Source organism: Hydractinia symbiolongicarpus, chromosome 3, assembly GCF_029227915.1.
Source record: "Hydractinia symbiolongicarpus strain clone_291-10 chromosome 3, HSymV2.1, whole genome shotgun sequence".
Lineage (NCBI taxonomy): Eukaryota > Metazoa > Cnidaria > Hydrozoa > Anthoathecata > Hydractiniidae > Hydractinia > Hydractinia symbiolongicarpus.
Window position 1 is genome coordinate 11,550,753 of NC_079877.1, and position 21,845 is coordinate 11,572,597.

At 34.0% G+C, this 21,845-nt stretch overlaps 3 protein-coding genes across 4 annotated transcripts; 2 read left to right on the forward strand and 1 right to left on the reverse strand.

Annotated features, from left to right (window-relative positions):
- Positions 1–221: 221 nt before the first annotated feature.
- Positions 222–4,153, reverse strand: LOC130635718 (ankyrin-1-like). Of its 2 annotated transcripts, XM_057445162.1 has the most exons (6): positions 3,974–4,153; positions 2,861–3,218; positions 2,158–2,513; positions 1,669–1,915; positions 1,231–1,394; positions 222–513 (listed from the first exon to the last, which is right to left on the reverse strand). In XM_057445162.1, exons 2-6 carry the CDS (start codon positions 3,031–3,033, stop codon positions 329–331), a joined length of 1,125 nt encoding a protein of 374 aa, XP_057301145.1. In that variant the 5' UTR covers positions 3,034–3,218; positions 3,974–4,153; the 3' UTR covers positions 222–328. The 2 variants fall into 2 exon arrangements, with proteins under 2 accessions (XP_057301145.1, XP_057301143.1); XM_057445160.1 differs by lacking the exon at positions 3,974–4,153 and having other exon boundaries at positions 2,861–3,920.
- Positions 4,154–10,453: 6,300 nt separating this feature from the next.
- LOC130635719 (uncharacterized) lies at positions 10,454–13,673 on the forward strand. Its single transcript, XM_057445163.1, has 4 exons — positions 10,454–11,126; positions 11,530–11,761; positions 12,172–12,405; positions 13,254–13,673. The coding sequence occupies exons 1-4, from the start codon at positions 10,795–10,797 to the stop codon at positions 13,560–13,562; spliced, it is 1,107 nt and encodes a 368-aa protein (XP_057301146.1). The 5' UTR covers positions 10,454–10,794; the 3' UTR covers positions 13,563–13,673.
- An 802-nt stretch (positions 13,674–14,475) lies between these two features.
- Positions 14,476–18,149, forward strand: LOC130635720 (uncharacterized). Its single transcript, XM_057445164.1, has 4 exons — positions 14,476–15,072; positions 16,733–17,008; positions 17,103–17,204; positions 17,682–18,149. The coding sequence occupies exons 1-4, from the start codon at positions 14,982–14,984 to the stop codon at positions 17,897–17,899; spliced, it is 687 nt and encodes a 228-aa protein (XP_057301147.1). The 5' UTR covers positions 14,476–14,981; the 3' UTR covers positions 17,900–18,149.
- Positions 18,150–21,845: the final 3,696 nt, after the last annotated feature.

Genomic DNA, 21,845 nt, shown 5'->3' on the forward strand with positions numbered 1-21,845 from the left:
TAAATAAACAGACCCACCCCCACCCCTATGCGTTTTTGAAAGTTGCTACATGACCCCTCCTTCTGTATCCTAAAGGTCGAACAAATACATTGGAACAACTATTCGCCATTATACACCCCATCCTGTTATGATTTGTACTCTCGTTATGTTATTTTTTTGCACAGTTTCGTCAACAACTAAACAAGAATGCAAAATCGTTTTACCTTTTACTCTGAACTGAATTGATTTGATACTGGGTTTTTCTCTTCACTGAATTATACAGGAGCAAATTTCTCATTTTTATAAATATACAGACAATATAGAACATATATACATAGAAAATAAAATTTTAATTTCGTGCGTATTCCAGTAGGAGTTCATTTAGTCTTTCAAACTCGCTCTTAATTCCAGTTGGTATAAATCCTTCACTGTTCTCCACAGTTAGTGATGGCTTTCCTTTTAGCAGCGCTACCACGACTTCTTCGTCTACAGCCAACTTCAATGCTGTATGTAGCGCAGTGTCTTCAGTGTCACCTGTGCCAAAAAAAGAAGGACAGTGAGATGTCGCCAAATATATTTCTCGTGTGCGTCACACTCATATTAAAGAGAATGCTTTCTAACCTTGTCCCCAGGACATTTTGAATTTTTTGTGACATATCGGGTCCGCGTTACTCGCGACGACCGGCATAAGAAAAGACGCGCTGGGAACAAGGTTGACTGCTTTTATAGTCTTTTTGGACCATGCATACATGATAGTTGCTGCAGCGCTTCCATTATACATTTTTGATTTTTTACCTTGTTGTAAGAGCGTGATAAATTGTTAGAAATGTAATAGCCGGGGTTTGAAGAAATTATATGAAAATATTTAGGAGAGACGGGACGTCCATTAGTCACAGAAAGTAATAGAAAAATATTCTCATTGGCGAAGTCTTGACGCTTTAGCTTTCTACAACAACAACAAAAAATTCAGTGTATTCTGTCAGAACCTTTCCCGTTATATGAAATCATAATAAGTCTTATAAGGCACAAAGTGGGAAATGATGGGTCAAATCCATTGTTATTTCCGTGGTTTATCGCACAACTGTTTAGCACGACAACCCTTTATCACCTGTCACCCGCAGGGCGTGTCATCTCCATTACCCTTTTCAAAAAGGTTATATCTCAACATCTATCTCGAAGCGACGCAAGGAAAAAATGCACGACTTTCCGGTAAAGAAAAGATGAAGATTTTTTTTCTGACTTGTGACCTACCTCCAGTTTCATCAATGTTGCACCCACATTGAATCAATTTGTCGATGCTATCAGCACAACCTTGCCGCACAGCTATGTGCAGGGGTGTCCAATTCTCGATGGTTTTCCTGTTAATATCAGCTCCATATTTGACTAACAATTCAATACATTCAACGTGGCCGTATCTAAACAAATATTAGTACACTTTATTCTATTCTTAAATACAATTCTTTTATAAAAATTAAAAAACGCCAGTCTCCTTTTTAACATTTTTTTTACGAATGTTCAGGTCTTTTTTTTGCTTGGATAACATGCGTATCAAGAAGCCAAACGAAAACTGGGGTCGATTTTGTTCTACAACATGAATTTCACTTTTTTTTAACTTTTCCCGTAGACATTTTCCCGTAACAAACATTGCCAAGAAGATGTATCCTTAATAATTACTGTTCACCAACCAACCTGGCAGCGTAGTGAAGCGCAGTGGCTTTATCTATAGTGCATGTATTAGGATCGATTCCAGCATCGAGTAATCGAGTCAAGTATTCAACTTTGTCGTGTTGTGTAGCTGTGATGATCGAGTGAAGATTTTCTTTTGAACCAAATTTTCGTGAAATGAAATTTTTCAGATAATCCAAATATTTGACGTGTCCAGAGAGAGCTGAATTTTGAAGCCACGTGTCAACCAGACTATCACACTCTGCAGCATCTAGAAACGTTATTTTATAACTACACACTTCGACCCTAGCAGCTTTGAACACGAAAGTAAGATTTGGTAAATAGCGTAGTATGAGGGACCTGGGAACAAGGTTGATTGCACAAACATTACCATATTATTTGCTGCTATATTGGCTCTCAAAAATAACAAAATAGCGCTTATCCACTGTGACATAAACAGGAGAGCTATTGATTATTGTCAAAAGGGAAACAGATTCTTCGAAAACGACATACTTTCTTTCTTCGTCAACTCTAAAAGTGACGCGTTACCCCGCCGAGAACTCATCTCCAGCAAAACTTTTTCGGTGTCCGGATATTTATCCTTTAGCGCCAAAACACAGGGCGCGTGATTTTGTTGGGCGGCATAATAGAGTGGTGTTATGTGCTCAAATCCCGCCCGTTCAACTCCATTAGTTTTCGCACCTTGTGCAAGAAGTTCGTTCATACAATCAAGATATCCGTACATAGCCGCATCGTGAATCGGACGGAAACCGAAAGTGTCAATGGCATTAACATTTGCACCTGCAGACAGCAAATACTTTATGCAATTCAGTTTGTTGTATCGAGTAGCCAAGTGAAGTGCGGTGAGTCTAAATAAAAGTATGTTAAGACAGGTGAGTAGATTGATAGAAAAAACACTTCTCTTTTCTAATAGTATTGCAAGGAGTAATTAAGCCCTCTCCAAACTGGTGTCTCCTTTTTATCATCGTCAGTTGGATTCGTTAGAAAACCCTTTCTTATTTTTTTTTCTGCTTTTTTAAGTGCACAAATTTTGTGGAATCGAACTATGCTGTATAATTGCGCCCCAGCACTTGGAATCGATAAACACAAGGTCGTTGCGAACTGGCTTGTGGGGTTTGTTTTATCCAATCTAGAAATTATGTGTCAACTACGGCCCTAAACTAAGGTTGTGAAGCGAAAAAAACTGCAATTTTACCCTTGACACTCCTTTTCCCTCTCAGTCACGTGGTTCACATCAACTTTTCCCTTATCCACCATAATCTTCAAAACATCCTCACGACCTTCCTTGGTTGCTAAATAAAACTCCGAGAAGAGCTGATCTTCAGTTTTTCCTTCACATGAATATTTTTTCCACGGGTCCGCAGGCATTGCAAAAAACAAAAATGGTATTTGCTCTGTTCTGTATAGTATTCTTTATTTCTTATTTTCACTTTGTTTTGGACTCTCTGTCGAAGGTTTGTTGTCTTTTTCTTTGTCCTTAGTTTTGACTGCAACGCACTCTGTACTCGAAATTTGATTGGCTACTATAAGTCCATACACACTCGGTACCATTACTAAAATTGCATCGTTGTATATTCTTACCACTGTTTCTGTACATGATATGTTATTTTTAAAAGTTGTAAAAAAATTAACACATTTCTTCATATATATATATATATATGTTACGCTAACATACTTGCGTTGTTATAGTAACATATATATACATTTCACAATAAAGAAGATTAAGACAGACTTTAAAAATTCTCTCGCATTTCTCTCCATGTCAATTTGAAATTCTCTTTGCAAGAAAATTGATCATAGTCACTGCATCTATATACATAATGTTTTTATATTCTCGTCAAATTGGCTTGTTTTTTCAAGAATTGCTAAAAAAAAATTTAAACTGTTTTCTTATGAATCAGCCAATAACCCTTTTTATGCGAAGACAACATTCGCGAATGATAACAAATTTAAAAAATCCGTTATACCAAAAAAATTCTACTCTTTCAATTTGGACAGAAGTTACACAGAAAGGTTTTTTCAAAAACTGAAATAAAGAATGAAGCAAACATGGATGGATGCAGCTGGTTTACTATTGGCATAATTACCATGAAGATGGGTAAAGAAAACAAACAGAGGAATTCATGACATAGGGAAAGGATTTTCGGTCTTGACATAAATATTGTTACTGAAAATTTGTCTTAAACAGAATGACGATTACCTAGTGGGCTCACAAGAATGAAATAGCATAGCTAAACTAGAGGTGGTAAAGGGACTGCAGTTAAAAATGCACCCTGCAATGAATAACAGCTAAAAAGAAACAATATACCAAAACTGTAACGAAATCATCAACTTTCATTCCAGTGCTGCCTAAGATTTTTGTTTTACAACGCCATTGACATTGTTGAGTATTCAAGGATTCACAACACTGTAACATCTTCCATTTGGTTTCGAGAACCCTGCCACTCTGAATTTAATTGTTAGTTCATTTTCCAATCTGGAATGAAAGACATTTTTCGACCATGAAGCATGTTACCATAAAACAAGATCTTTTTGTACCAGTGTCAATATTTGCGTCGATTATTTAAGAATTTATTATGTTTTGATATAACATTAAAATAGTGTTTAAAATGATAACTACCCGCAAAGTAAATATTTGGAAAAACGTAAAAGCAAAATGAGTAAATAAAGTTTTTTTTTTCAAAAACTTGTTGCGAACTCTATCTATGTGATAAAGAATATAACACCACGCTAGTTTCGCCACCCAGTCCATATGAATCTTCCCAAAAAAATATTTAAAAAAAAAATGATCTTAATATTTCTAAGCCCTTTACTTTCCAAATGCCATGATATAAAGAAGTAACCTTAAGATAAGTATTTATATTGACCATAAGGATGGGATTTTGTTCGTGTTTTAGCTATCTACGTAAATTTTATGCTTTTCTTCTCACAGTCGTTATAATTAATGGCCGCTTTAGCACCCCAAATAACCAGATAAATCTGCCTCATAACTTCTTGATAGCTGTTTCATTGCTCTGTAATGATATACTTGTATTTTAACTGTATAAATGTATTTTTAATATCCTGAATTTTCAATATCAAAAAAATTACTTCTCGTCGCCTTGTGATCAATCCGCATTTTTTATGTTTAGTAAAAAATATAAAGGAAATGTAAAGTGGATTTAAGGCTGCAGTAATCTTAAAAGCAATCAAGAAAATCATGAGTAATTTTGACAAGAACGATGCAGGATCAAAGCTCTCTTATTTCTAAAACAAAGATATTTTTCAAAAGAACTCGTCTTAAAATAATTTTTGTTTAAAAGCTGCATTCATAAATGTCTTATACTCGGCTGCTTATAAAACAGTCTCTTAAAAAAAGAAGCATGGAATTTCCCTGATGTAAGGTTTTCAAAATGTGTTATTTTTTTTTTGTTTGAGTTTTTTTAACACCTTAAGAAAATTTCGTCCATTTTACGCAAAGAATTGTGCGCTCAAAGTATTGTTCTTTTTCAGAGTTTCATAAAAAATCTAATAATTCTAATTAAACGTATTTTACAGCTTCGTTTCCAGAGTTCTTTTAGATAAATCAGGAAACAGCTCTGGATTTATTAAGTACAAGTATACGATTAAATGTGGCGCAAATTTGTCGCTTGATCACATGATCCTTGCTGCTAAACTATTTTTAATTTAACTTTCGCTTGTTTTCATTGTGTGTGACAAAACCCTAGCTAATGTTATTAACTCGGTGTTTTGACCCCTTTTTCAATTGACAGTAAATATTCAAGGAAACCTTAGTCAGTCAAAAAAAACAAAAACAAACTAGACATCACACAGTCTAAAGAAGGGTGATACACAACCTTGTCCTAAGGACTCTCCTACGCTTATGATATTATCACGGGGCGGCTCCGTCCTCATAACGGAGTTAATATTTAATAGCTATTACGAAGCGATTCCAGCGGAATATCATCAGCGACGAAGAGACTTGGGGATGAGGTTGGTATCACAGTAAATATGTACTCTACTCAGTTATTTGTGCACTGGTAGATAGGGAAGGTGTAATTTTCTAACAAACTCGCTAAGGTGGAAATAACTCTAGATCCATCCTGGTTTATAACTCCAAGTTTTTTTGTTTTGTTTTTTTCATTATAAAAAATGCGTTACAAATCAATTTATATAAAAATAATTAAATTCCATAAACTATAAAAAGAAATTCAACGGAAAATAATGTCACAAACATTTAGGAAAACATAAACACAGACATCAACACAAAACGTGACAAAAGATATTCCCTCCCTTTGAAAAGCGATAAGTGAGATTTTAGGTGACTCTTTACTATTTGGAGATATTCTTTATCAATATTGAACTCTTTTGTCAATTTGTCCCACATTTGGTGATGTTATGCTTCTGTAGAAAACATGAGGGCTCACTAGTTCAACATAAAAACAAAGAAAAGCCAATCTCGCTACTAATGTTTGTTCACCCAAATAGTAAAAAAGGCGCCACAATTCTAGGGTCGTCTCTCCTATCTTAACCATTTTTGACAGAAGAGCTAGGAATGACTCTAGAGTGCTACAACCCTGTTGAACAAACTAACAAATAAACAAATTTAAAACAGCAACTAAACAACAACAAGGCAGAGTAATTTACTTTTAAACTAAGTCGTTCGTGCTAACAAGCAGACCACATCTGACGTTACCATATTGTCCAGTACGCAGTATCGACCCCACCTGTGTATCTGATTTTTACGAAGTAGTAGGTCTTTTTGCAATAAAATTTAACTGTGTCGATTTGAAGTAGGTAGAAATTTATTAAGACTGTTCTTGGTTGGGTGATCAACCGAAAGTATTTTTCAGGCCTTAAACTTCTTCGCCACTAAAATGTTAAAATATAGTTCCCTAAATACTAACGCCGAGCTATTTTAACTACTTTTGAATATGGAAAATCTTATCTGAGCTTTACTTTCCCTTATCAAGTATCACAACACAAATTCAAAATAGGTACATTGAAGAAAATACTTTTTCACTTACTAGGCAAACACAGATGATAAATAAAAAAGGGTTTTATGTAAGGCTACTCTCCAAAATCTACGTTTAATTTTCCACCCTTGAGTATCCGTGTCTGTCTTGTAAGTGTCAAAGAAATTACTTGCTCTCTTAATCTAAACTAGAACACATGGGTCCGTCTAACTCCTTCGCGAAGACTAGCGCGTTCGTGATTTTATCTGCGGATAGTATAGCTAACGGCGTGACGTTTAAATTTGATGTCGAATCGATAGAGGATGTTGTGGGCGTTGTTAAATGTACAGACGGTGGCGGTTTCCTTGTATCTAACGCCAAACTTTCAATAGGAGGTAAAGAGTGGACGGGGGTCGTTGTTTTTAACCATGCGTAGTCGTGAGAAGTCGTTTTTATTCTTTTCTGTTCTTCTATTTGTTTTTGCTCATTGGACGTTTTACAAGCTCTACTGTACATTTGTGCGGCTTCAGAAGACATGAGTAATTCTGATGTTTTGCTGTGTCCTAACAACAATTGTTTCAACACACTTACTCTACTTGACGTAGAGACTCCAGGATGATTGCATTGGTCCGTCACGTGACGCTCTTTCTCACGATCTGATAACACTGTTATCGTCTTGGACACCGGTACCGTTTGAGATTCTGTAGGGAACTGAGCATGCGCTCTAATGTCATGTTTTTTTTGTTGCTTACGGCAACGGTTTCTGTATGGGCTTTTATTAAAACCAGGTTCAAAATGACGCTTTAGTCTCTTTATTAAGCATGCGCTAACTAAAAAGGGCGTCGGTTCGCACGAGTATCTTGATCTTCGCTCGAATAAAGCACATGGTTCTTCATCACGTATAATGTGGTCATCATATATATCATTTAGATTAGGTAGTTTTAGGCCATCGCTTCCATTGAATGCTATTGAACATATGAAGAATTTCAATTTTGTTTCAATATTCAACTCTAAATATAAAAATCGTTCAATGTAAACATTTTTAAATCGCTTTTGACTGTTATTTTTTTTCCGCTTACCTGAAAATAAGTAACATGTTGGACCGGAAATAGTAGATACAAGATTGTTAAACAAAATATTTTCATAAAACAGATCAACAACGTGTCTCAAAAATACATTCCGTAGCCAAATCAATTTCCGTATAAAATTTAAAAAAAAACGAAAAGACATTAATTAGACATTAATTATCGCAAAGATTTATTTCGTGAATCACAAATAGGAGCCAGCTTAACGAGAATTAAAGAAAGATGGATGATAGTACAATGTATTATGCCTATCGTCATTTTTCACAAAGACTCAATTTTACAACAATGGCCAAAAATAGGGCGACGTATTATCATTCAAAATTGTTTTCTTTTGCTTCTAGATGATTCTTGCAAATAGAAACAGTTGCCATGTGAGACACTGGTCAAGGAATTTTAAGTAAAAACAGTTATGTGTCACCGTTTTTATTTAGAATTCATTCTTTAAAAATACAATCAATTTTCATTTCCACTGTTATTAATTATAATTTGCTTGACTATAAAAGATTTATATAGTTTGCTGCTTCAAGTAGTAAAGAATGTGACATTACTAAAGTAAGAGTATACTGAAGGCTTTGATGAGCAGTATCCAACAACATGGACAGATGCTCTCTGGCTACTTCTATGGGTGAGGAGGGACGAGGACACCCGTAGTCTAACTGCAAATTCTGCTCAAAGACACATAAAGAAAACAATTTTTTAGACTTTCAAATTTAGTTTAGATCTGGGGTAGGTGTAAAATATTCTCTTTCGTAGAAGGAGCTTCTAAAAGAAGATTCACAGTTTCTATCGTGGGCACGATTTTTTTGACAAAAGGTCTTTTGTGCTTTTTTGCTTCCATTGTCTCTTACTAAATACTAATACTAATTTGTCCTTAGAACAAGTTGAAGAAAAGACTAATTATAATAAAAGTAAAACATTCAACATTGAGCTTTTTCATTTCCTAATTCGACGTTTAAATCTCATTTTCTTGAAAAAAATCCTCACAAAAAACGTGCAACAACTGTCTATAAGTTTGTAGGACTCTCTTGGCTAGTCAATATTTGACAGAATAGGTTAAAAGAGTTTTTGTTATTTTAATTCATATACATGATGTCAGTCGGAGGAAAATGACTCAATGGGTTGTTGCTATTTCTACTTTAATAAAATTACAAAATCCGATATTTTAAAGTCGTCCACGAGGACTAAAAAATGCTAGAAAGATGTTAATAATGCTTGGTCTGGTGTCCCAACATGAATGAATTGTGCATATACATGTCCATTTTTACTAAATATGTTTGGACTATAAGTCCTGGTATTCATTCGTTTTCAGCTATTTTAGGATAGTAGCTGCAGGTATCCTATTGCAGCTTTGGATCGCCCTAATAAATAATATTTTTTCGAAGCACAATGATGGAAAAGACTGTTTTTATATGATTTACACCTAAAATTCTTGACATTTTCCTGACATATCAAAGAAATTCCTGACAATTTCCTGAAATGCTGAAATTAGAATACGATAAGACGGGTTTAAAACGTATGAAAAACACAGAAGATTGAAAAATAAATGGTTTTTAGGACTGGCTTGGTTGTTAGAACTTCTTGCAAACTGAAAGTATAGTCTGACCAATTTTTTTCTCTGATCGAATCTCTTCACAAATTGTGTACATAGCTCTAGCTAATGGTAAGAAGAAAGTCTACCGAGATAAGCTCTAAAAAATTTAAGACAAATCAGAAAATAGCTATAAAGTCAAACAATTCTTTACAAAATATCCATCTAATTCATAATATCCAGCATTCTACTACTACTGACATTACCTTGCTTTGTTTTAACATGACTTTTCTCACCAAACTTCATAATTTTATGCCATGTTTACATTGTTAACAGTCAATTGCGTTTTGTTTTGTTATTTCATCTCTCTTGACGATCAATGCCGTTCGAATTGAAGACATTCGACTGCTCAATTCGGGATGGTTTCTACACACTGCAATAATTTAAGTAACATGTAACTCACGTTGCAATGGGATAAGTGGAAACCAGGGAAATAATTTACGAGTTTTACACATTTGAGGAAGAAAGATAAAAAGGAATGATCGTTAATGTACAAAAAACGTATAGCGTTTGTTGCAAAGAGGTTTCACTTTATGTTAGAGAAGTAGCATATCGAAAAGATAGCGAAACCGGTAGAATAATTGCCCAGCAGACAAGAGAGGGGTCGTGGGTCTTAACTTTAAGTAGAATAATTATCGTATCCTTAGGGCAGTTCTTATCACCTAGGCGAGATCTCGCCATGTTTCAGAAGAACGTTATTAAAAACGCATTTATTCATGTGAGAAGCAAGTCAGTCCGCCTTGCCGAGATTTCAGTTGTTTCTACCGTGATCTCGCCAAGGCAGGATGGAATTTTACACCATATAAACACACCGAGTTGACTCTTTCGTTTTTGTGCATGATCAAAATTATGTTATTTGTAGAAAGCATGTTTTTCTCTGTACGAAAACGTCAAAAATATTGAAGGTTTAACTCTTTTGTCAGTTTATATAACCTTAAAATAATATAAATAAAAACACTTTTCTTTGGTTAGAATAACTTGTATTATTTTATTTTCTTGTTATTGGTTTAGAAAATGTCAATAATCGAAATGAAAATGTAAGTCAAGGTTTGGAACATTTTACATTAACTGTATTATACATGTAATTAGCAACTATAAATTTAGGTTTATTCAACGAACCACGACTAGACTAAGTATATAATTATTCTGAAGAAGGTTGCAGCACCCATAACTCATATTAAAAGAACACTGATTTTTACTGATTACGTGTTCGCTATAGTATTTTATTTTCGTGGTTCGATAATTTAGGTGTAAAAATTAAAACATAAAGGAAACCCAACCCAGATGCGAAATTCGCCAAAAATTACATATTCTTGGAGAAAGTTTTTCAATTTTCATATGGTTAAAAAAGCCACAAAACAACAACCATTAATATAAGTTAACATGTTTGCACATCTGGTGAGCGCTTTGAATAGGCGTTCAATAATTTTTATATTTGTTGATTGATTGTATTGACAAAGCTGTTGACATTGAAATCTTCTTCAGAGAAAAGTGCGACTATATTTTAGTATATACATCCAAAATGGAAATTATTAAGCAACTTTTACGTATCATTTTCATAGGAATTGCATTTTCACCAGGAGAAATAACATGCCTGGAGTTGACGGCGAATAATGTGGACAAATTTTTAAAAACTGAAAAGTTTTCTTTAGTTTTATTTTACGCACCATGGCAAAGTGAGTGTCAAGATGTGATCAAAACATTTCAAAATATCGAAGAATATTTTGAAGATATTTCAGACGTTTTTATTGGTCAAGCAAATGTTTATAGAGATCTTAAACTTGCAAGCCGTTATCATATTGAAGATTATTGTCTCGTTAAATATTTTATAAAAGGAAGTGACGTCCCAGAGAGGTAATCTTTTTATACTTAATATGGATTCAATATGGAAAGACAGAAAAGACCATTATGGTGAAAAGAACGTGTAAAAAATATCTGCAAAAAACCCAGTTCATCAAAAGTCTAACTAAATATAAGCCACAATCGCATTTAAAAATATAGATTAATTTACATTTTTTTATCCTCAACCCTAGGGTGTCTTGGCCCCTAGGCTGCAGTGCCAGCATTACAAAACAGGTTTGTTTAAACGGAAAATGCATTGCAAGGTAACTCCGTACCCAGGGCTTCTTAAGTTGATAATTGTGTATACATATGTAAAAAGAAAAAATTCCTCAAAGACGGTCTGTGGTCACACTTTCCATCATAAAGAAACTAAATATAAGTCTTCCATTAGTAAAAATTGTTAAATGTTTTATAGCTATGAAGGACAACTGGATGAAGATTCTCTCAAACATTTTGTCAAAAAAGCTGCACATCTCGAAATTTCAGAAGACGCATTCAGAACATCTTTGATTGAGCTGAACAGTGATAATTTTGATAGGATTATCAAAGACGAAAAGAAGACAGCGCTGGTTTACTTTTACGCACCTTGGTGTATAAAATGCACGAATTTAACAAAAACTGTGAAAAAAGTGGCAAGAACATTCCAGGTAGTTTTAAAATATTTCTTTTGACAGGTATACAGATAAGAAGGAAAGTCACACACATTGTTTCTCATTTCGTATTGTTGTCAAAGAATGTCCCTTCCACCTTCCAGAAAAAGAAAAAAGTGTATTCCATCTTCAATAGCTATGGCATTTCCATAGCTTCAGGTGTATTAACAGCTCTAGAACAGTCAGATTTTAAATAGTGATGTAATTCACAATTCATTTGCCATGCAATGATTCATAACCAAATCTTTAAGAAATATTTCCTACCTCACGAGGGTGGCAACTTATAAGCTTGATGTTAAAACAAAACTGAAATGCATTTTGTACAGTATAAACATCGTGTTTTATCTATTTAAGATCATGTTAACCCTAATTTTCTTGTTTAACTTGTTTCTGTTTAATCTTTCTAGAGCGAGCCTGACTGCATCATATCCAAAATAAATGGTGAGTCGAACTATGACGTCACTCTTGCTCAAAAGGTTGGGGTGTATCCAACGTTTATGTTCTATCCGAAGCATGATAAAGACGGCGTGATGTACTTGCCGGGAAAGTTTGATGAGAACTGGAGTGAAAAGAACATCACCAAGTTTATGAATGTTCATTGTCGATCAAAGCATGTTCAAGATGGACTACTGGACAAAATGGTGAGAAGCTCTGATCCTCATGATATTTAACCAAATATATATGGTGGATTTTTTTTTTTTTACTAAGATCCAGAAAAGGGATCCCTAAATTCAACTTTAGTTTCCTGCACCACAAATTTATATTTTTCCGACTTTACGTACTAATTATTTATCCTATTAACTGATTAATCAAAACATACTGTTGTTCATTGTCCTGATTTTCTTGTCACTGTGCTACGTGCAGTAATTAAATTACCCCCATAGTTGGAATGGGGTAATAAAGCTAATTTTAAACAAATACAAAAGCAAATTGACTCTGTATGAAAATAATTTGACCAAAACTAGTTTTCATGGAAATTATGTACATTGTTCCTTGGTTTTGTAATAAAATTTTAGCTCCATCTGTAGTACAGCCATATGTTCGTAATTATTAAAATTATGAAACCGTAACGTTTTACCTTGTTTTGATTAAGACCATTGTTGACAGCATCATTTTAATTATCTTTGTGATGAAATTCAAGACTAAAATATTCGGTTTTTACTTTTGTGTCTAATATTGATATGTCATACATGACTGCTATAGCATCATAGCAAAACTTTGTTTGCTAAAGCCAGTAATTACCCTTCAGATTAATGGGTTACGTATGGGTCTTGGTTCTTATGGTAGGGGTTCAGGTCTTCATGTGTTCATGCGTGTCTGTAATAATGGGTATTATTTCTGCCAAGTAACTTTGCAAGTGCAACAGCCTCTTGAAAGTTATAGGGATTGGGAATTTTTCTTCTACCTCCAGGACTCCGTCAATTTTAACTAATTCAATCACACTCAAATTTTAATAACGCTGAACTTATTTAACGTTTTTCATTTATAGCTTGGGGTGATTGACGAACTTGACTTGAATACGCGTCATTTCATTTTGAACCAAAATAGACGCAACGAATACATGCGAGAAACCATTTTGAAAATTCAAAAACTAGCTCCATACAAGAGGACCTCAGCTGATGTATACGTCAAGATCATGAAGCAAATCATTCAAGATGGAGATGTTTATTTAGATAATGAAATACAGCGAATCGAAAAGCTTCTCCTTACAAAGATGCTACCAGAGAAACAAAATGAACTGAATAAAAAGAGAAATGTGCTGCGACAATTTAATTTTCATCGAAGGGATGAACTGTAGCTAAACAATATTTGCAAAGCTTGCCAACATCTTCGAAGTCAAATTTGTAACTTTAATGCACTAGATTAGCATGTCAAACTTAATCTTTATTAAAATAAACTTTTTAGCCAACTTTTACTACTCATTTCCCTCACAATCTTACAATCTCACAATCTTGCTTGCTTATTTTAAAATCTATATTATAATGCGCGGCGTTTGCCTGTTCGCCGGCCTTTCTTTTTGTGAACCGTTGCCAGTTGGAATGCAGATTTTGCCTGGCTAACAACGTGTTAACCTATCAATGTCGCTCTGTCGTTCTGTGAGAGAAAGTAATGATAACAAACACAAGGTATTTGTCTCTACTTCAAATTTTAAGTTACCATTTAAGATCTTCAGTACACATGCCCAGACATGGTTGTTAGGCTTTAGAGCCGCTACCGGCCCCAAAACTGAGATATGCGATTGAGGATCTTTGATATATCGTACAACAAATATTAGCATTTAGATAAACGCCTTCTACGAACGCCTTCTACAAACGCCTTCTACAAACGCCTTCTACAAACGCCTTCTACAAACGCCTTACTTATATAAATATCCTTAAACATCTTAGTTAAATAAAGGCTTCCTTCGAACGCATTACTCGAATAAACGCCTCTTTTAAAGCCTTACTTGACAAAAGCGGTCATATCGGATGACACTCCCAGTCTCTGTTCTTATGAATATATTTAGAGCTATAGTTAAAAAAAGATTTTCAAAGTATTAATCCATTAAAGACTTTATGAGTTTAACCTTTATAAAAAATAGTGTATTCTTTCTTGTTCAGTAATTTAAACGGCGGAGGTTCACTTTTACGAATTAAAATTGAGCATGCATATAAGTATTTTTTGAGCAGTTTAAGCAGGTAATCGAGTAAATAAGTATTTATTAAAATTTATTCTGCCGTTATATATAAAAAAAGATGTGTGCAGTGACAAAAAAGAAAGAAGGAAATAAAACTTCGTGTGGTATAGTGACTTCTAATTAATAGAAAGTAAAAGAAGTTGGTTGAGATTCAAAATGGCATCCAAGTTGTATTATAAAGCTATCAAAAAAGTTACTATAGCAACGGGTTTTCTTGTTTTGTAATAACTAAAAGTAGCATCTCATGAGATTCGTGTTTCCAAAAGTGTAGTTTTTGTTGATCATACATAGTTAGAATCGTCGTCTAAGCAGGAAGGAGAGTAATTTGGTTTTAAAACATAAAAGATTTGAAGGGAAAGCACCGTGAAGTAGATGCGTTCAACTCAATATCGTACACTGTAAGACAAGAGGCCTGGAAACTAAGTGAAAAAATGACGTAATTGTGAAAGTACACTTAAAAATACATTATAAAAACATATCGTTGAATGTCGTTAAACTGTCGTGATAATGTTTTCACCGATGTAGAAGTTGTGGGAAGAAATGGTAAACCCTTGGAGGAAACCCTTGGAAGGTAAACCTAAGATGCTCTTGGTTTCAATATTTTATTTTGCAGAATTCATGTGTTGTACAGGTAAGAAATTCCATGATACAAAGTGTTATTGTAAATAAAAATGTGTTTACATGTTACTATCACAAATTTACTTTCAATTTCTTTTTATACCATTATTCTTTTTAAGTTTGAGTTACTTTCTTATATCATATCATAGGTATTTTCTGTTTATGATAGCCTTTAAATCTGCCAAATATTTTCTAAGAATGCCACCCAATGCGCCCAATGAAATAAAAATACGCCACTGGACAGACGTAACCTCGTAGAAAAACACTGCTACAATACAGTGAAGATAATGATAACTCAACCATCACGTGTCTGCTACTGTTTGCTGCTAAAAGCATCTCTGATTGAAAAATTCTTAAAATAAGTGTAACTCAAATTTCACAATTGTTGATTCTTGCAACAATATTTTTTTGCTAAATCGAAAGCTTAGTACTTGCTGAAACTAAAGCAAAATGTAACTACAAGAAAGGTGAGGAACCTTATCCCTCCGCCCGTCTGCTTGTTTGCCTGTCCGCCCTTACACATGTTCACCCGTTCGCCCGTCCGTTAGTTAACCCACACGTCTCTCTCTCTGCATTAACAAACTGTAATTTAACTTTAACTAAAAAGAACGAAGTAAGGACAATCTTCACACACTGTATTTTTTTTTCAGTTAATTTATCAAATTTATAGGATTCAGACTTTGTGGTGAGAATATGAGATCTGTGTACACGGTTGACGAAAACTCATCACTAACTCTTAATCAAGATGTTTGTGGATACCAAAAAGTAGTTGTTAAATGGAAAGTGAGAGAGAATGGACAATATTTTGCATCTGACAACGTCACATTGATCGACAACACAACTAAGCAATACAGATATACGTATACAATTAGGCGTATCTCACGTTCTTTTTGTGGAGCTAAGCTAACGTTTTTTGCTACGCATTCAAGAGACACCATAAGTCGACATAGTGAATTGAAAGTTCATTGTAGATATATTATTATTTATGTGGTTGGTAAATTGCTTTTGGTTTTCATTTTACACTGTGTTTTTCAGTTGTTTTTAGTCCTTTTTGTAGTATCCATGACCACAGTTAACGATTGCGAGGAATTTCCCCAAATTTTGTAAGCCTAGTAAGTTTAATTTCCAGAGAAAGTCTTTCTTCATAATGAATAAAACTTCATTAGAATGATTATGAATTATTTTGGCGCTGGGAGTCAGTCCATACAACTTTAGGTTTGCGGAGAAAAACAATTTTGTGCAATAAGAATCAACCACGATTTGTGCGTATTAATTTTAGCGTGTATCAATTTTCGCGCATAACAACTTTAGCTGAAATGTTGAAATAAAATAAAGAGTCATTCTAACGAGGCTTGTATAAATCGTCGCAAAAGCTCCTTACACCCGCAGTGATTTCAATATTTGTATTAATTATATTTATTTACTTTTACACGAATGCACAGAAAATGCACGGAAATGAACATTTTTATGTAACTTTAGAAGCTCTTTTGTCAACTGTAACGAACGTATTTTTTATTTGAAACGATACCTTAACAGATGGAGATTAACAATGTAGTTATTGAGGGTGAATTTCTTTCGAGATATTTTTAAGATCATCAAAAATTAGTCACTAACACATATTTTTAACATTTCATTGTCTCACCATCTCCTAGTTACCAGTACATTTTTTGTAGTTGTTCCTTCAAAAGTACAGAAAGTCAATTTCTACTACTACAAAACGAACTGTATAAGAGGTTCTTGGTTGAAAGAAGACACTGGTACTTGTGCTCCGCAGTATAGATTCCAACTGGAACACCAAAAACAAATTTTTATAACCTCTTCCAATTCGGTCAGAATGTGCAATGTTTCAAAGATAAAAAGAGTTATAATTTGGGCGAGATACGACAGCAAAGCTGGACAAAAGGCAGTTGTTGAAACTTTGAATAAAATTTTGGATGCTAAAACAGAAAGTGAGTTGGAAGTTTAATCAAAGTCGCCTACGCTCTGTGCTTTAAGTGTTGCATGATTTTATCCTACATTTTCTTTTTTATATTTAAATTTTAGAGAATTCTGGATACAAGGACAAAATAATTCTCGGGGTTGTTATTGGCGTTGTGGTATTGGAGATAATGGTTATTACGTCTTTGATCTTCATAAAGCGTAAAGGTAAATTGTCTTTGCGACAGAAAATTTGTGTTGTGTAACCTTTTTATTATTTTGTTGCTACAATCATTTCCATGTTCTTGTATAAAAGTTCCATTTACAAACATGCATAAAAATGTTAAACTGGAATCTAGAAGCTCTCTGGCTGGTTTCTGACTGTGAATAACCATAGCCCTGTAACTGGCCTTCTTGGTAAGTTAAAGTCTGGTGCACGTAAACTCTTATTCTAAATGCGTCTATAACAATGTTATTGAGTTGTAATTCACAAAAGAAAGTCCAGTTTAAGTATGTTCTGCTGTCTTGGTGAGCGGGACAAGAGGAACTGACATTGCCCAATATCTGGTGTCGTAAATGCAATAAAATTAAATGCAAAAGTATTTAAAAGTATTTTTAGGAATTACAAGACCTTGTTGCCATTTTCATAACCAAAAGAACTAACTTTGCGAGAAACTTTTTTTATAATGTATCTTTTTATTTTAGGCAAAACCTCCGCAATTATTCTTGATGACAACATCCAACAACACATTGGAACAAACAACACAGGCTACCAAACCGACGAACAGTCAGCATGTCGGAATAATCTAACTCTGGAAGAAATAAATCCGATATATGAACAAGCTACTCCATATTATTCTGAACTGAACGTAAAACAGATAAAACCTGCGGTATATACAGAGCTTAAGAAAGTAAATCCCTAATGAGTTTGTTATCATGATGTGATGAAACATTTTAAAACGAAACCTGGTTGTCAATGACAACAGAAGATGAAAGGAATGCGTGGTATGAACTTGATTATTTGGCTACACAATTCATGAATAAAAACAAACACTTAAAAGGCATGTTTAAACATTGGCCAGATGATCTGTTCTGATGTGAAATGTGCTTAAACAATAATGTGTTGTAGGGATAGTAAATTAATTTAATATGAAAATATAGATTTTCCTCGAATTCTGATTCTTTTGAAGTGATAAATAAATGGAATAGCAAGGAAAGAAAGAAAACTACCCAGAGTTCTTTCTATACACAACACACCGTTGTGCGTGTCATCAGGTGGAAATATGTCCTTAGAAATTTATTCAAATGGGAACAGATCAGTGGTCATATGATATGATATGTGATCGCAGCATTGTTTTAAGTGGGATTTGACTTGGTTTCTATAATCGTGTTGATTTATTTTGTTTTGTTTAAAGGGTAAAAACTATAATTATTAAGTAAAGACAGTTTTGAAATGGAAAAGATGTAAATGAAAATGTAAATAATAAACAAAATAAAATGTTGTGTCATATGAACATGTTTTGCGACAAAAAAATCAATACAATAACTACAAGTTTCTGAGAATATAGAGAAGAATCCAAAAACGTACCGGAGTTTAAATTTTTCAAAACTTCGTCAAATATTCAACCATTCGTATCGCACATTCACGGTTAAAAACATAGAGGTTCTTACAAACAAATTATACATTATCACGTTGAAACAAATTGAAAGTAACATCTATCTCTCGTTTGCTTTCTAAATAAATAAAAATAGTTTAGAAAAAATAAGCCATAGAAAAAGTACAGTTAAAAACTTATTTACAATTAGCGCGATGAAATTTTGAAGTAAAGAATTACTTTTGAGCAAAGATAGGAGATGTACTTAGTGAGATAAAAAAATATTTAAAATGTACCGTGGCTGATTTGGACGAATTGGATTCTAGTTCAAAACTCGCGGCGCCAATTACACCAAATCTGGTCCTGTATTTAACAAATCATAGCTCGCGTATAAAACGCTCGCAGCAGCGACTTATGTACTAATAAGTCGCGGCCGTAATTGAACTAGAATCCAGTCCGTCCAAAGCAGCCACGGTAGAAATGTGATAACACCCAAAATTTGGGGTTCTTCTTGTCATGAGATCAAAACGTTTATATCTATTGCGGTTTAGATTAAGTAAGCATCTCGCGTACATACATCTCGCATCGTAGCCGCCATTCATCGATAATTTATTGTCTCTCCCAGGCGTTTGAAAAAAAGGTCCATGTAGTAGTTCATCACAGCGAACCCAACTAATGAACAAATACTGAGGTAAAGAATATTAAATTCTTTTATCGTTATCATATATCATCATACTTTTATATTTGTCACCCATTTTTCAGCAATGTAATGTTTTAACAAAACAAAGAGTGCGAATATAGAAGCCGGTATCAAGTTAATTAATAAAAGGACATTTAAGAGCTGTTTATATGGATGCAGTTGGCTCGTCAAACCGAGCAGGCTCACTTGCCGGCTTTTAAGGTGGGTTGGCTCTGAAATTAATAAAGTAGAACAAAAGAAATAATTTTCATAACAAAATATTTCAATTACTTGAGTATAATAAACCATCTCGCTTAGGCGGCTAGCCTACTTTGATACTGTTTATATGGAGATTTATCCAGCCCGCTTGCCGAGATCTCGGGTAAAATAGGCGAGATCTCGGCAAGCGGGCCAGTTCGCCTCTCCATATAAACAGCCCTTAGGGCAATTTTAGATTAACATCCTCCTTATCCTTTGTATTTTTTTACTCGCCCCCTCTATATATTTTCCTATGAAAATGCAAAGATGCGAACCATGATGTTTTTTAAACTGTTTCTTCTCCTTCTTGGACGTTTAAAATTTAAACCAGAGAGAAGAAAAAAGCAATATAAAGAATCCATTTTTTGTCACCTGTTTAAAAGTTGGCGTGTTTATATTTTCATTTATTTTTTACTCCAACTAACAAAGTAATTCTAGTGTAAAGACATAAAATGCTCATAAGTCATTCATAATACACAGAAAACTTTCAAAATATAGGTATAGATAATATTTTAATATGACATAATATTTTTTCACATTAACGATCTCATTTTCAATATTTTATGCGGAAGCTTGTTAGTGCCATCTGTACTGACTTCTTTTCAAAAAAATTTATAAGTAACTTTTTGAATTATTTTTATTTTTCCACTTGTTAATTTTTGTTACAAGTGGTTTTTTGCGTTAAGAATTTTTCCACTTGTTAAATATTAACAAATGGTTTTCATTTTTATTCTCCACGCGGTGCTTTGTTTTCCTGCCGTATGAAGTAATATTTGTTTTGGAGAGTGGCGAAGATGGCGGACGAGGGTAGTGAGTACAACGCCACAACATTTATTCGTTCATATTTGCAGTCTTCAGATTTTTACTAAATAATGTAATTTTTTAGGAGAATCCTTTATAACATTTTTGTTTCATCAAAACTTTACTTACAACGACATATTGTTTCGTTTATTTACAAAACGCTTTACCGCAGAGTTTAAAAACACGTGTCAAACCATTTAAAAATGCATATGAAGTGAGCAGGCAAAAGTGGCACTAATACGCTTCCGTAATTTTCCATATTATTGCTAATTCTCAAAAATATAAATGATATGTACAATCGTGGACAAAACATAATAAAACATCACGGCTAATTTCGAATTTAGCTACAACAAGTGGTCTCATTGGTTGGTCTATATTAGAGTCGCGAATTTTGAATACGTTTTTTAATGTTCACAGACAACGGACGACTTAGTATCAGGTTAGCTTATTTGGTAAAATCATTACTCAAACATGCTAATTGTTGCTGATGTCAGCATGACCATTTTCCCCGAAATTTGCTACCTTAGTGTGCCGCGGCGTGGATTATTTTGGTGTACGGGCGTGGTAAAGAATTCCACTAGCACATTTTACAGGCTATCTACCTTGCCTACGTGTGTGCAAAAGTAGCTACTTAGCAGTCTACCGGCTGCAAAGTATTGATTATTTCACACTTTTTGTTGGTGCTTGAAAATGCTAAAAACAACTGTGTTTGCTTCATTAATTTTGTCCATGATTGTAATTATTTTATACTAGTCGTTAGCCCGTGGAAAAATCCACGGGTTCACGCGTCGCAGCTAAGCTACCATTTTGCGTGACAGACAGACGGACGGACGGACAGACGTATACGGGCATTATAATATAGATTTTAACCAGACTTAATGATGTCTGTTCAATTACTTTGTCGTTTTAAACACTTGCTTACCAGTACTGTAAAATTTATTAAGTCATAGCAAAATGTGGACTTAAATACCTCCGGCTACATGCAAGACTTTTTTTTAAGTTGTTTGGAACTAAGGGTTATAAATTTATTGCATCAAGCCAAACAACAAAAACAACAACAACTACTACAATAACCGCAACGGTGCGTTAGAAAGAGCTTGACCATTGACCGAAAATGAAATTTTCTGTTACTATTTTAAACAAAAGATATGAAAAATGTGTTGCCTGATAAGCTTAAAATAAATATTATTTACGTTAAATTAATATTTCAAATACAAGTGTTATTATAAGCGAAGTTGACTTAAGAAACATTTGGCAAAGTAAAAGAAATCTCATTAAGTGACACAGCTCTCTTTTTCCTCCAGTTGTTTTTATACTGAACTTGCAAATACTTCAAGTCATCACGATCTAGTTGGCTACCATCTGGTAATTTTAATTTGAGTAATAGATCATCTTGCACAATTAGTTCTAACATTTTCCCATCAACTTTATACCTTGATAAAAACAAGGCTAGGGCATCAAATCCGTAATGGAGTAAATCGGATTGCACTTCTGTTATTGAATAACAAAACCGTTTTTTTTGGGTTTGATTATCCT